Source organism: Ornithodoros turicata, chromosome 7 (genome assembly GCF_037126465.1).
Source record: "Ornithodoros turicata isolate Travis chromosome 7, ASM3712646v1, whole genome shotgun sequence".
NCBI classification, from domain to species: domain Eukaryota; kingdom Metazoa; phylum Arthropoda; class Arachnida; order Ixodida; family Argasidae; genus Ornithodoros; species Ornithodoros turicata.
In genome coordinates this window covers 21,194,783-21,209,819 of record NC_088207.1, presented here as the reverse complement: position 1 = coordinate 21,209,819, position 15,037 = coordinate 21,194,783, and the positions used below count along the sequence as shown (strand labels likewise).

The 15,037-nt window shown below is 42.2% G+C and overlaps 2 protein-coding genes and 1 long non-coding RNA gene across 4 annotated transcripts in view; 1 reads left to right on the top strand and 2 right to left on the bottom strand.

The window, feature by feature from the left end:
- LOC135400319 (TBC1 domain family member 22B-like) overlaps window positions 1-5,850 on the bottom strand; it is a 24,472-nt gene extending 18,622 nt beyond the window's left edge. The window contains exons 1-4 of one of the 2 annotated variants that reach the window (XM_064632148.1): window positions 5,644-5,850; window positions 3,360-3,407; window positions 2,429-2,562; window positions 599-760 (exon numbers count right to left, since the gene is read on the bottom strand). In XM_064632148.1, the coding sequence (XP_064488218.1) occupies window positions 599-760; window positions 2,429-2,562; window positions 3,360-3,407; window positions 5,644-5,723 (424 nt within the window). In that variant the 5' untranslated portion in view covers window positions 5,724-5,850. The remainder of the gene's footprint in view (window positions 1-598; window positions 761-2,428; window positions 2,563-3,359; window positions 3,408-5,643) is intronic. The other variant, XM_064632149.1, reaches the window with a different exon arrangement.
- On the top strand, window positions 5,053-8,367 carry LOC135400321 (uncharacterized). Its single transcript, XR_010424585.1, has 3 exons — window positions 5,053-5,132; window positions 6,696-6,778; window positions 8,075-8,367. It is a non-coding gene; the product is annotated as an uncharacterized LOC135400321 (long non-coding RNA).
- LOC135400320 (uncharacterized) lies at window positions 7,440-15,037 on the bottom strand. The gene is made up of 5 exons (XM_064632150.1): window positions 14,813-15,037; window positions 14,246-14,401; window positions 12,477-12,558; window positions 11,079-11,263; window positions 7,440-9,295 (listed from the first exon to the last, which is right to left on the bottom strand). The coding sequence occupies exons 1-5, from the start codon at window positions 14,813-14,815 to the stop codon at window positions 9,206-9,208; spliced, it is 516 nt and encodes a 171-aa protein (XP_064488220.1). The 5' UTR covers window positions 14,816-15,037; the 3' UTR covers window positions 7,440-9,205.

Below are 15,037 nucleotides of genomic sequence, written 5' to 3'. Positions count from 1 at the left end.
ATGACGCGGTTATCGTGAAAAGCATTTGAAAGCACACAGAACCATGTTTGCGTTCTCCCTGAGTGGGTTTCTCCCTTTTGTGCCTGATCCTCGTTTCCAATGGAAATGAAATAAAGGCATACATACATACATGTTTCTAGGAAGCCCACATATTATCCATCTACATCATTGCTGCAAAGATATTGCTATGAGACGACACCATAACGAAGAGAATATTAGTTGGTTGCTGCTACTTCTGCCTTTGACAGCAATTTAATTACATAAAACTAAACTACACTGCTTAACTGTGACTTCAGTAACACAAAATGTCAAGCTACTAATGAGCTTGACAACTGATGACAACAGTCATAGCACAACGCTAACACGACTCGGACTGGAAGTGATCACTAAACTATACACAGAATCCCAAAATAAACGAAGGCTAAACGTTTAGTCATATTATAGTTGGTCAGATACCTGCGGGGACTAAAATTTTGTTTTTACGTTGGTTCCTGCATGAAGATATTATCGACACCAGTGTGGAAGGTAGGTTTTTTTCCCTCTCCTCTCAGTGTGGGAGACCCTGGATACTAAAAATAGGCTGAAAAATATGCGAGACCTTTCTGAATAGCGAGTCTCTGCAAGGCTGCAGCCCTCGTGTCCTGGTCAGCTGAGGGATGAAGTCCATCGGGAATGTCCGTGCAGTTCTGGGCCCTACTGTGATTCGTGATGACGGAGTCCGCAGCCGACTGTACCACTCGAGACATAATCTTCACGTCTGCTAGGGGGGGTACAATAAAAAGAAAAAGAAAGAAAATGCAGGTTAACACACACCCGTTACACAGGACTTCCTCTATCCACGCAACCGACGTATATCCGAAAGTACAGGCGTGAACCTGCCAGCATGCAAGAGGTTCATGTTCACGAGCTTGGTCAAAATTCCAGCTCTCAACAATCACTATAGATGAAATTAGGCAGTTAAATGCAAACTTTTGACACTTGGAATGTAGACATAGCACATTAGCTACAGATATTACATTTAACTATACAATCACTTGCACAAGGATACCATTGTTTTTCGACTAATCTGTAGCTCGAACCCCAACAGGGTTTATGCCAAACAAATTGAAGCAGAAAATGAAACTCTGTATTGAGCCCACCTGTCCCATGGCGTGGGCAAATTTTGAATGTTGATAAATATACACAGGTATATATTGATATCCGCAAGGAAAACATGGATACTGTTAGGGGAGATTAGAGACAAAAGTGGTTGCATCATCGGTTGCACAGTCATCATTTCAACGATGGCCAGTTAAGACGGGGGTATTCTGCTACAGACATACACAGCAGTGACAGCATTATGAATAGACCCTGAAGTTTTCGGGTTTTATATTTTTCCAAATTCGGGGGTTAGAAATCGGGTCAATAAATTGATGTCGAAAATTCACGCAAATTCGGGCAGAAAAATTACCATCAGACTGAGTTCGGGGAGAAATCGGGCATTATTGTAGAATAAACGTTCACTGTACCGTTTATCCAGAGTGCCAGAAGTAAGGGGCAGTTGCATATTTTGTGAGAAACTTGTATGTCGATGCCTTGACGTGCCTAGCCTAAGTGCAGTTTTGCAGGTAGAAATTGGGTTTAACCCTAGATAGGTGAACCTCAATTCGGGGTGCAAATTCGGGGAAAATCGGGTTTAACCCTAAAACATCAGGGTCTAATTATGAATTATGGCTGCACTTATGAAGAGTCCTGTCTTGGTTTCACCAAGATCAGCCCGCTCATTTTGTCACTTGACACCGTTCTAAGCAGCAAAGAAAAGCTGCAATAAGTACATGTGTAGGAAAGAGTCAAAACCTGGGTTGGTGGGTGTGTCACGCTAGGAGCACTAAAACCTGCAGTGCCTGGATAAAAACACAATAGACGAACAAGAAGAGGCAACCACTCTGAAATTGTTCAAACCCCCAGTGCAACGGGAAGATAAAACTGGGGGCAAAAACAAGACGACACACGTACGTTATGTCCCCCATTTTGCACTTGCACTGGGGGGACGATTTTAGATGTTCTACCAACACGCCCGGATTCTAACCGTATCTCAACCACTCTGCACTTCCCTTTCGTCCATTGTGTTTTTATCCCAGCACGGAGGATTGTAGTGCGTGTATGCACTTTCTCGGGTTCCCTTGTCTCAATTTGAAATCCCGTAGAAGTTCTGCCTGAAGCAATTCCTTCACAAACTTCCGCTTTTGCTGTTTTTCCGCCATTTGACTGTGCATTTGTAGGTTCCCATAACAAAGTATGGGTCAAAGATAGGTACGACACTGAATGTCAATTCCATCAAAAGCTACCAAAGAAAAATAAAACATTCGAGAAGATACCATATGTTGATGCTCCCATAAACATTGTTACGCAAGAGCATTTCGCGGAGAACAAACAAAACATCCTGTACCCGACACCACACAAAACTCGTCGTCCCCTAGATCCCAGGCATCATCTGTGCTTTCCTGGAAGTCCTGGAAAGAGCTAGACGAGGCGTTCCTCTTGTGCCGACCCATGTGCACTTCCCGCTTCGGTGTCAGGGGTCTGCGATTACATTACAGGACAGTTATTCACATACCACAAAATGTACAGGCTCTAAGAAAACAGAATCAATTACTCAACACTAAAATACTGCTTTTTTTTAAAACTGGATGATTTAATAGGTCCGTCTTTGAAATGCTTGTGACAGCTTGCATGATGGATAAGCAGTGGATAGATGTACAGAACGTAAGAAAGCGTTATTTAATTCACAGCCGTTGGGGGTTTGTTGCAGAGCTACAGATGCATGTTTCGTAGCTGTAACGCCCGACACTGATGGCCTTCGTGATGTAATGTCGTTGTTAGTACGAGCAGCCTGTTTTTTCTTCCTCTGTCTATAAAATATGTGACGTTCTACAACAGCGAGTGGCACCTTTTTACGTTCCTTTGAGTCTACTCTTCCCTGTAGGACACCTTTTCTTTGATTTTGATCATATTTTTGCCTCATACATGCCGACACTGTCAGAAAATTCGTACTTTAGTGTACTACTCCCTGAACCACTTTCAAATGAAATCTTTTTTTAAAGGGGCGCACTAAAATGCTACCACAAGTTCACTTCAAATTATGCTACCCGCTATGTTAACTTCGCACTTGTTGTCATAACTGAAATGTACCCTGCAGAATAGACATGAGACAATCATTCCTTTCAATGTGACATAGAAGAATTATGCATGTGTTACCTGTGGCTGACCACTGTGGAGTGATCTAAAATGTACACAAAATATAACTAACCACTGAAACCATCGTGTCACAACGAGTTTGTGAAATTATGGTATTGGTCAAACAGACACATAGCACTTACGCAGAGTCTTTTCTGGGTGGATGTGAAGCTCCATAAACAGGCTTGATGCTGCAAAGAGAGAGAAAGAGAAACTAGGATTAATTTAAACATATTCTAGCAGGTCAATACATTGAGACTGCAAACTGTGATCGACACCCATCTGTTAAAAACTGCAAGTTAGTGACATTTAACATAGCATGAGGTCCGTTTCGTTAATCATGTATCAAAAAAACGTGAATTTTATGCCTTTCATGACGAATTTCATGCTTTCTTGGTCAATTTTATTTTGGGCGTTGTTTGTAATTCACTGTAAATTACTGTAACATTCACTGTAATAATTCGTTCTGACTGCCGAATTTGCCATAAAGATCAGGTTTGGCCTTTGGAAAGTCACTGGCAAGAAGTTCTAAATGGGCAGCACCTCTTTCATAATCGCAGCAAATATGTTTTATTCCGCATAGTTCTCAGCATTACCAATATGCAATGTGTTCCGAGTCTTCCCTTTTCATACCAAGTATTCCTGTAACAGCATCCTTGACGGATATCATACCAGATAACTGCAACACTACCACTATAAAAGAAAAACTCTCGCATCAACAACCTAAAGTATCTCAAGTTAAATTGGAAAGTACGCTAATGGGAGATGCCAAATCCAAAGGATAATGCGAGCACTGAGAGATGGGACACATGTGAGCAACAATCAGTTCAGCACTTTCCCAGGCATCGACACATTTTGGTAACTTGGAAAAAGAATATGATTTCTCGGTACGTTTCCCAGCTTAGTAAAGACCAGAAACGCCTCCAATGGCTTTCCTATCCGATACAGTGGCCAAGACGAGACTAATTCCTTATTCCGCCATATCTGTTCCTACGTGCAACACAACGGGCGCGGGTGTTGGCGTCTCCGCAAGCTCCTGCTAGCTCTTTCCTACAAAGCACAGGGAAAGTGCATGTAAGTGAAGGCATGTAAGGAAAGTAAATGCGTGTGCACTTCTTGGATGGTTCCTTAAGTGCACTGACATACACACTTAAAGGAGCAGTGCAAAACCAACAACAAAACCTGTTTTCGTTCAAGGAAGAGCAGTCCGAGCTTCGTCATGCTGCGTGTGCTTGTAAATTCGATAGTGCTGTGGTGATAAATCGTTGTGGAAAAATATTTTGCGTGGTACCTCCTGACAAATTAGGTAGGGTTTAGAGCAATCTAAAGCATCATTTCCTGACCCTTTTTTTTTTAATTATGATGATGATAACATAGTGAATGAGGCAAATTAAACACAGGAGGCCACACGCAACACAAGCCTCACAGCGCCCAGTATATTAGGTGCTGGGTTATGACGGCGTAGAATCCTTCGGCACCAGTACACCTATATGCGACTACATGGGTAGTGTGTGCTAAACGTTGAAAAAGGTACGAGATGCTAACGGAAGCGCAACCACCATTCTGTCAGTCTCGCAATAAGGCAGCATGGACCGTAAAAGTTTCTGAAGCTTACGATAGATTTTCATTCATGGAGGGTTTTGTTAATCGTTACTTCTTTCCTCAGAATGTAACCCCATGGGCAATACGAGAGAAAGCACGGGAAGAATACAGTACAACACAGTACGGATCTCTTGGCAGACAACAAGGCAGGTTATTTTTGTCATCTGCTTTAGGAACTACTGAGAGGAACAGCTGCAGGTCGTAAATTAGGCTCGCCGTAGTAGCGGTACGAAACGAAAATGCCACTAGAGGTTTCCGTCACTCACATTAAAGCAGAAAACACGTCATCCAGCAAAGGCCTTATCACCGAGGAGGTAAGTAAGTACAGCTGGATGCACAGGGGTAGCTCTGGGCACCCTGTGCGTATGGCGCGTCTATACAAGTGCACAAGAAAGCTGTCGTACTTCAAAATCTGAGTGACCAGATGCCCTGAATGATAGGTGACACTGGACAACCGGTTAGTCGTCAAGTTTCCTCGTTCGTAATTCCAAGATTCTACAACCGGTTACCCTGCCACACCAATCTTCAGAAACCACATCCAATATCGAGATCATTCATAAACTTCGTCAAAACCATGAAGACCTGGTGAGAACGAATGAATAAGTAATGCAGCGAAGAACTGCAGCAGAGTTGTTGCCAAAGACACACACACATACAAAAACAAACATGTGTGCCCTGTATGCGGCGGCGAAATAAGCAAGGTACCTATGGGTTTTTGAATGCTAAATTTATGTGATCAATAGAAACAACACCTGCGTAAAATCAACGAAAGGCCGGTTAGTCTAAAATGCTGGACGGAAAACGTAAAAAAACATCACTGTGTACCTTCCAGGAACGGTTTTTGCATTCTTCCTCCAAAATGCAGTCCTATCATTGGCACTTTTCTCTGTGAATCCTTGCATCATGATTGCAGAGACACATCAGGGATGTCCATACTTTAAGTTATAAAAAAGGACACACCGCGTATTTTTGTAAAACAGTTCATCGGAACTTTCAAGCATCACGTCGCCATGTTGTCTTCCACACAAACGTAGTACATCCTAAACGACAGTTCCGGTAGCAGGGATCTGTATATTTATGCAGCAGTCTATACTGCGTTGTTTCGGAAATGTAATATTTTATTATTATGCAGGTGCATTCAGTGCAAATCATAGGTAGTAGCGGCCTGACACTTATTCAGTTTTTTTGCAGGACCTACAGGTGGTCGTGTGTCGTATTTCTGTTTTCGGTTTCGGTATCGCCGCCCACCTTCGAAGTCGCGTGTTTCATCCATTCGTCGCGATGTGGTAACGGCACAGCAGACGACTGCACAGGCCACATTCTTAGAACCGGAATCGTCCCGAGCCCGCCCGTACTTTGACTTATCCGCTCGGCACGAGCAATTTCTAGGCTACCAGCCGTCAGTGATATACCTAGGAACTCTCCCCCCCCCCCACTTTTTCCTCCCTTGCGCCCCTACAGGGGCCCTTGTAGCCCCCCCCCACCCCCCCAATCTTTCCCTTCTCACTCTCCCATCTCTTTGTTAGCAGCATATTGTCCGCAGCAGTTCTTTTATTTTTTTTTTACATTTAAAGAAGTAATAGCAAAAATTAAAATATCCAACAAAAGTTACTTTTATAGCTATACTCTACTCTATTACAGTTCATGGGATGTCAAACATGCAAGTTCTTGCAAAAAGTGCTGCCTTGTACAGCTCAAAATGTAACCATATCTAATTATCAAATAAATCTCATGTGTGCTGTTATATCTCAGTTCTTAATGACTACGCTGTGCCTTCATGTGGTACTACCCATTTATCCACACGGTTAAATGTGTATATTTAATGAAGTATTAAAATATGATGCCCATGCTACAGTTTTTTTTTTCTTCCTTTACAGAATTATAAAAAAGCCATGAGAGCAGCATAGATGTCGTTTTTGCAGTTGAATCCTACGGCCAGGCGGACATCCTCTCGAAGAAGGTATGCAACTACAAGATGACTAATTACCTAAAATTCGTTAATGAACTCTTTAATTAGGGAATATCGGGCAAAAGTGGGATAGCAGAATGAGAGACTAGCCTAGTTGAAAGTCATTCCACGTTTAAAAAATTCTGAAACACGCACCTGCATTAAGATATCCATCCCCAAATTTTTATATTCAGCACATGCCAAGGCAGACCACATTAACAGCAGCCTTTGCCCAATTGCAGCCATGCCACTACACCTGCAAATTTTTCTGTCAACTTTATCGGTACAGAGATGATATATTTACAAGGCAGTCGTCGAAAAAGACAGATACAGTGATGGGACTTCAACCAAGTGCCTCTTGATCGCTTTTCAAGTGCCCTACCAATTAGGCACTGGTAGGTTATTTGACTGGCAATCAAGAGGTGCATGGTTCGAACCCCACCACTGTATGGCTTTTTTGACGAGTGCCATATTTCTGCTGTTCATGTTCTAAGGCACTGAGGCTTGTGTTGTGTCTCTGTTTGTGTGTTCCAGCCTCAGAACAGCTACTTTCCACCATGACATATATCTCTGCTTGATCAACCAAACAGCAGTCCGTCAAACAATTCTACGTATGTCACAGTTTCATCAAGTTTCCAGTAAGAGCCAGAAATCACAGCACTGTGACAGGAACTGCATTCAGATTGTTGTTTATTTCCTAAGCATGTTTCGGCATGTGGTTGCTGAGTATGAACATGAAAAAGGTTGTTCTGCACGCTACAAGGTCGATATCCTGACATAAATAATATTGTGGCCTTACATTCATAGAGTACTCTGAAGCATGCAGACAAAAAATGGAACCGGTATGTACCGTAATATGAGACTGCCATCCATATTTGGGACGAGACACTGGGTTCGAAAGGACGGTAGTTCCAGTATGCGTAATCAGTAAAAGAAAACGTACTCACACTAATACCTTTATGACTAGGCTGTTCGACGGGTGCACAGGGCACAAAATTTTATGTACGAGTACATAGACACTGCTTCCAGTCTGTAAAAAATATTATCTATCTCTATCGCTGCTGATACAAGAAACAAAAATAACTTCAAACACTGCCTCATCACTGCACAACTCAATTTACAAAAATGCCCTGAAACAGATCGTGACAGTCAGCAACAGATGATATTTTGCAAATCTTTCTCCATCGTCGTCTGCTCGATGCTGTCCTTTCTCTACCAACCGTTTATGCAACACCGTGAGGTACTAGAAAAACAATGATGGAATTTCATTGTAAATGAAACCCACAATGCAGATTTTTTTTCTTCCAGCTAGAAATGCAGTACAGCTACAAGAAAATGGAGGGAAAAATATGCTAGAAGCTTCCACCTAAGTCTCGACAAATTCGGAAGTTTTACTGGAGAGGAAAAAAAAAAGCATGGTCTCGTTCAGTTCCTCTGCGTCACACCGAGAGCGTACCCATCCATGCTGTCAACATGCAACATCATGTAAGATTTGTCACGCATTTGATTTGAGAAGTCAAAGCTGCATTGTTGAAATGCAAATTTAAAGGTAGTGAGCAAATTACGAATAATGCTAGTATCTGTATTTGGCAAGTGCCCATTCTGTCCTAACCCCAAAACAAACAAAATATGCATTGCACCGAATAGTATGTTAATGTATACAAGTTTTGTATATACATTTACAAACTCTCATATGTACAATTTTGCATATTTATACTCTTTTTATAACAAAAATCCTGACAAGTACTGTCCTAATTGACTCCAATTTGGCTTCAATTATCCATTTATTTTATTTGCTTCCAAAATATATTAATATCCAATCTCTTTTAGCAAAGAATGTCCTAAATATGTGCCAACTCTGGAATATAATGTACTGTGAATTTCTTCCTACAAGCAGATTATTAGCCCAAGAAATATCAGATAACCTCCGGGGGCTCCAAAAAGTATGAAATCTGGAAGACAAATGTCTAAACAGAGACCAAAGCAAAATATAGGTACACAGAACTCCAGTGACAATGGTACATAAAATTAGTAATCATTTACATCAATTACACATGAAATACTGAATTACAACCAATGAAGCTGAGAGAAGTACACATCAGATGTGGCACTTCAAGGCAGTAAGCGATTAATTGTTCCAGCAAGGTTTTTGCTCGCATGACCCTGAGTAGCATAGTTTCAAAGCTATTATGCAGCACCTTCGACTTTGCTTAAGATGAATTAAATGAATTAATCTCAGTGGCAGGTTAGTCGGAAGACTCATACAACAACTGAGTGGAAGCAGTTTGCGAGGTGACACGTACGAGGACATGGCTCCCACAGCGTATGGCATGCAAGAGGAACCCTGCCGTGCCCATCCCATGGTCCCAGCCCACACAAATACCAATGGAATGGTCCAGCAATTGAGTGAAATCTCACAGGGCACTGAGTGCACCAGAGTTAGTACAGGCACGTCTTCTTCATGATTCGTAAGAATTCTTCCTGGTTCACTTCTCCATCACCATCTCTGTCTGCTTCGTCGATCATTTCCTGGATGGAAAGAACAGAAGTTATTGTCCACAAGCATTTCACATTAAAGAAAAACCATGTTGCAAAACTGGTATTTGTGTAGCACTCCAATAACAGAAGGAAAAAAAATGGAAGAAACTTTGTGTAGCGTGGCTAAGGCCCCTGGTTTTCGGCCGCGGTAAATTCAAAATTCTGCGGCACCAACTTGTAAATTCCGCGATTTGTCGCAGCTAGGAGTCAACAGCTGCTTGGAAGAGGAAACACTTCACTTTCTCGGATAATGTGGGCACAAAAAATATTTCATAAAATTAGATTCGAAGCACTGTTGTGGCTCAGCATTACATACATGATATCTTGTGTTCTCCTATGATGCGGTATGTCACCTACAATCATCTTATACCTGCCGAAAGATCTTTCAGCATCGACAGAGTTTATAGGAACTTTATAGGAAGGAGTTTACAATACCTGCCCTGGGGAAGTTACATCGACACCCTTTTTTGTTCCTGGGCTGTAGGCATTCTTTAAGAGTCAATCAGTTTGGCACCGATGATGTCCGTCGCATGACGGACGAAGCGTCTTAGTAAACTTTGTTATTTTGTTATGTTAAGTCTGAGTTCTCTACTTTTTTGTCTAATTTTTTAAAGGAAACCTCCTAGACATAAATTCAAAATCCCCCCGCGCCACCGCTAAAATACATACGGGAGGGACACTGCCCCTTCCTCAGGCGAAGTATGCACAATAAACTTGGGCTAACGTTATCGTAAGCTAAACTACAATCTGTCTGTGTTCGTCCTGCAGCATGGGCGGTTTCATAAAACAGCCTTCAATTCTGTAGAGCAGGCTTCACCTCATGCAGGGAAGCGTCAGGTGAAGCCCACGTTCGGGAGGTGTCGTTCATATTCGGCGAACAGTCGAATATTCGGAAACCCAAATATTGGGTATTCGATTCGCGAATCGAATACTTCGAGTGATTGATCTTCGATTCGAATTCGACAACTCAAGTATCTGCACGCCCATAAAAATAAGGGATTCCACGAAATTTCGCGGGATCGCGGAAAACTACGGGCCCTAAGCATGGCACACTCTAAAAACATTTTTTAAAATCTGTGTAGCATGGCACACTCCAAAAACAGGGGGGAAATTATGTAGCATGGTGTACTCTAAAAGCAGAAAAGAAAAAAAAAAAAAATGCTCAGAACCAACAGCCACCAGAATGACATTGTTCTCTTTCCAGATTTGTTGAAAATGGTAGGCCTTACACCTTTTTGAGCCAATTTGGTTACGTGTTAGTCACCACAAAAAGGCGTATGCCCTGCACTATCCTCAGATCAGGAGTGACAGCAGTAAATCGTTTGGCGCACAGGTTGGGGCAGAGCGTGCTATGAGGTGAAATTCTGTTTCTGGTGCGCAGGAGAACTATCACAGGGCCACTGCTGCTCCCTGGACCCACGAAAGCCCACAGAATTGCAACCTTACAGCTGAAAGTCACAGGATTAAAGAGACAGTGTGTAGACTGCAACTGATTTGGGGTTTAATGTTACAAGTAGGGTTTCCGGTTTTCGGTGCTAATATTTTCCGGAGCATTATGAGGTAGGGTGAAGATAGAACGGGTTCCTCAAGAAGTTAGTAGAAGTTGCAGTAAAGAGCTACCCTCACACCAAGTAACTGGCTGCAAACTGAATTGAAATGCACTGAACCATGACTCTGCAGTAGCTGCATAAGATGTCCTATTGGTGTAGTCCAGTTCTGTACATAATATCAGTCCCTTCCGTGATGATGATTTCAGTATCTACAAAGTGCTCACCTGCAATTCTTCGTCCGTTAGGTTCTCTGAAAGTTGCTTGGCAATGTTTTTTAGATTCTTGAATGATATCTTCCCAGTTCCATCTTCATCAAAGAGCTGGAACGCCTTCATGATTTCTTCGTTGATATCTTTCTCGGCCATTCGTGATGACATGATGGCCATGAAATCATCAAAGGAAACTTTCCCTGTGAAAGACAAAGAGAAGTACTTGCAAAATCCCTTACCACACTACGTACGGGACATTATTTACGGGCTTTTTGATCCACATAACATGACAATAGATTGCGAGGAAGAAACTGCCCACTGAACAAGACTATGACCTGTCGTATAAGAAAGAAGACTCCCAAGCTCATTGTTTCACCATAATAACTGGGTTTATAAGCTAGGGCCTGACTTTTTAGGGTTAAACCCGTATCCGCCCGATATTTACCCCCCGAACGAAATCTGTAAAATTCGGGTTTAACCCGAATCTACCCGAAAACATCCGGGTTGCGTGGCACACTCATAAGCGTGCATTAAAATAAAGTTTGATAACATTGCTAAACATTAGTTCCATGTTAAGACAAATTTTTATTAAACAAAAAAAAATTACCCGAATACACCCGAATTCCTGACGACAGAATATGCCGTAACGGGATTTAACCCGAATACACCCGAATTTTCAAATGAAAAATATCACCCGATATTTACCCCCGAATTTGGCCAAAAATAAAACCCGAAAAAGTTAGGCCCTATTTATAACTGAAATATTCGAAAACCAGCAGAGTAAAACCGTGCTTTGTGGTGCTAGTACAGAATTTTTAAAAAAAAAAGAGATTGATACTTCAATGCTAGAAAAAGCTAGGCACCCCCCCCATGCTGCTCATAGTTGTGAATTCTTTTAGAGTTTCACAACAACTGCCAGTTGCACCAGTTGCTAAGCTTCATTTCTGGGCGTGGGAAGTGCTACAATCAGTTCCATTTGCAAGCATTCACCCCACTGGAATGCAGACACAATTATGGGGACGCATGCAAGTTGACTGGTCCACTGGCAAGTCACCAATGCCATTTTGAGACTCTAACACGATGTTGACTCGTCTTTCTTTGTATTTAAAGGTAATAGATAAGAAAGCGCAAAAATTCGAATCGAGACCCTCGGATATACCAGTGCACTCTTACCCTTCAAAGGGTTAAGATGTGTGAAACTCGGCAAAAAAAAATATTCTGAAAACAAGTTCTTGTGTTTCTTAAATCTAAACTGAAGCCAATTAAACTGAAACACTTTCCATGGCATCTCTGTGCACACGAACACATGCAGCGGCAGTTTTTTTACTTGCAGCTTGCGTATTCACGATCGCTTTAAAAAATGGTGTCGATAGTGCTGGGTACAAATGACAAGTAGTCATAAAGTACAGTCACCTGTTTCCTGCTTGTCGATTTCAGCAATTATTTTCTTCACCTCCTCCTTCTTCGGTTCAAATCCTAAGGCTCGTATGGCAAACTGTGTAACAAAGCACACCATTTTAGTGACACACTCACCTCTCAGACAAAGCTGTGTGGTGTGGTGTGGCGCAGAACAAACAAAGCTCGAGTGTTGAAGCACGTAAGGGAAGATACTACATGTGCAGAAACAGAAAGGCGTATGGTCGTGGTCCAGACAACATAGATGTGGCAAAGTTTTATTTTTCTTTGTAGAAAAATAGGGACGAAGATGCAATATCCTGCAACTTTGCGTGTGAAGTAGTTATTCGGGGGTCATCCTATGACATGTGGAATGGCATCACTACAACAAACAAACGACTTTCGCCTTTTCTTAATATTGCGTAACCACAGCCATTAAATAAATTTTTAGTCGGTGCAGTAGTTTCTAGCGAAGATGGTGACCAAGTTTATTACCACTTTAGACAACATTTTGAGACTTACAAGTAAGTCCTTGCATTTTCTACTTCTTATTTTTTTCCAAATTGTTGTATGGCATAAAATAGGGTGAATTCTGGTGATATTATGTAAAAGAGCAGAATTTCAGGTAGTAAAGAAAGAAAAGTGACCAGATGAAGACACGCATGACATGGCAAAACGCAAAGTTGAGCGTTCGCCTTTGCCTGTATAAGTGAAAGAGTTTGCGCTTTGGCCCGTTCAGTTCTCATTTTTTTCCTGGTCTTGCCCAAACTGACGGCAATGCAAATCCCGAGAAAAAAACGGCTTCGATCAGGTTGAACCCTAAAACGCGATTCTCTATTCACCAGCCACAGGGCGCAACAACGGAAACACTGAAAACAGGTTACGTACAAGTATGCTGTATGAAAGTTAAGGTATAGTGGGTGATGAGCCGTTTGTTCACCACTTAAACAGTGAATTTCCAAAACTCTCGTTACATGGATGAGCCTGCTAGGGATTGGGAAGCTCTAAATCCTCGGCGGCTCTCATGGCAGCATTGTGAAAGTAGTTCATCTTACAAAATGCACTTAAAGGAACTATTGCATCCGTCTCAGTCAATATCCGAAACAGGATGACACCATTTTTAACTCCTGATGTAAAATAATAATAATAATTGGGTGTTTACGTCGCGAGACAACTGAGATCATGAGCGACGCCACAGCGGTCGGTCTGTGGATGGCTTTTGCCCACCTGAGGGTTCTTTAACGTGCGATGAAAGCTCATCACACGGCACCCCGTATTTAACGTCCCTCGTGGAAGACGGTGTGTCTAAGCAACTTGTACCCTGCCACCAAGTTCCTGGCGTCCTCGGCCGGGTTCGAACCCGCGATCTCGGGATCAGAAGGCGAACACGCTACCAACTGAGCCACCGAGGCCCCTGATGTAAAAGCAGAAGCTGCAAGTTGCATTGGTTGTTTCACTTTTGGATGAAATAAATCTAGAGCAATTAAAGTAATTGATATATGAACAATTCCGAGTTCTTGTGTATTTTGTTTATTATTTGGGGAAGGCTTTACGCCTGCATTTTGGTACCACCAAATACCCCCAAAAGCGGAGCAAATGAAATATGAATTAATTCTTTCTGGAGTGTTATATCATAGCATATGGCAAACATACTAGCACTTCTTTTGCCCAACTTCCAATTCTTGAGGTGGATTCTGCACATTATAACAAATAGAATATCGCCTCTGGAAAATCAAGACGTAGCAAGTAATAAAAAAAACAAAGGTCTGAGCGACAGAGTAGCACACCTTGAGATCTTTCGCTTCCATTGAACCTGTGCCTTCAGGATCAAAAAGGCTGAACGCTTCTTTCATGTCGTTCAGCTGCTCCTCGCTAGGTTCTGCCTTCCCACTCAGCTTGCGTTTGATGCCAACAGATGTGGTGCACTTCCTTGTTGGCGCAGACTGCAGGAAACAATAAATTAAAGTAACGGCCTGATCATATGCCATAGAAGAAAGTATGGGCATTAACTGCCCTGTAGATAGCTAACTGGAACTATATACTACGCCCAGATGACAGTTGAAAGTTATTTTTAGGACAAGTAACTATGACGACACACTTAGTGTTTCCAAATACTGTGCAGTAAAAGTAAAAATAGTTATCAACTGAACACTAAGGCGTGAAAGTAACAGATACTGATAACAATGTTTTGAGTGGCTCCCAACTGGGATGAAGTTCCTCTGCACACGTGCTTTTCTAGCTATTTGACTAGAAATTTTTTGGCAGTATGTTGGGTAGGCTGTTGGCAGGTCACGGTAGGACAAATGAACACGCCGAAGATTGCTCAGCACGTCGCAGAATTTGCACGAGCTTACCATGTTAAGTGTCAGAGGTAACTGAGGGCTACGGGGAAAAGCTGATTCCGGTTACAGAGACTTCGCAGCCTTCGTTGTTGTATTTCTATGCGTTTGTCGGGTTCACGCCCATATGCTTGCAGCGTGACAAAAAGGAATCAATATTTTGAATAAGCGACAAAAACAAAACTGAGAGAGAGCGCGATTGCAGCCAACTACAAGCCATACAAGCCGCGCAATTTAAGC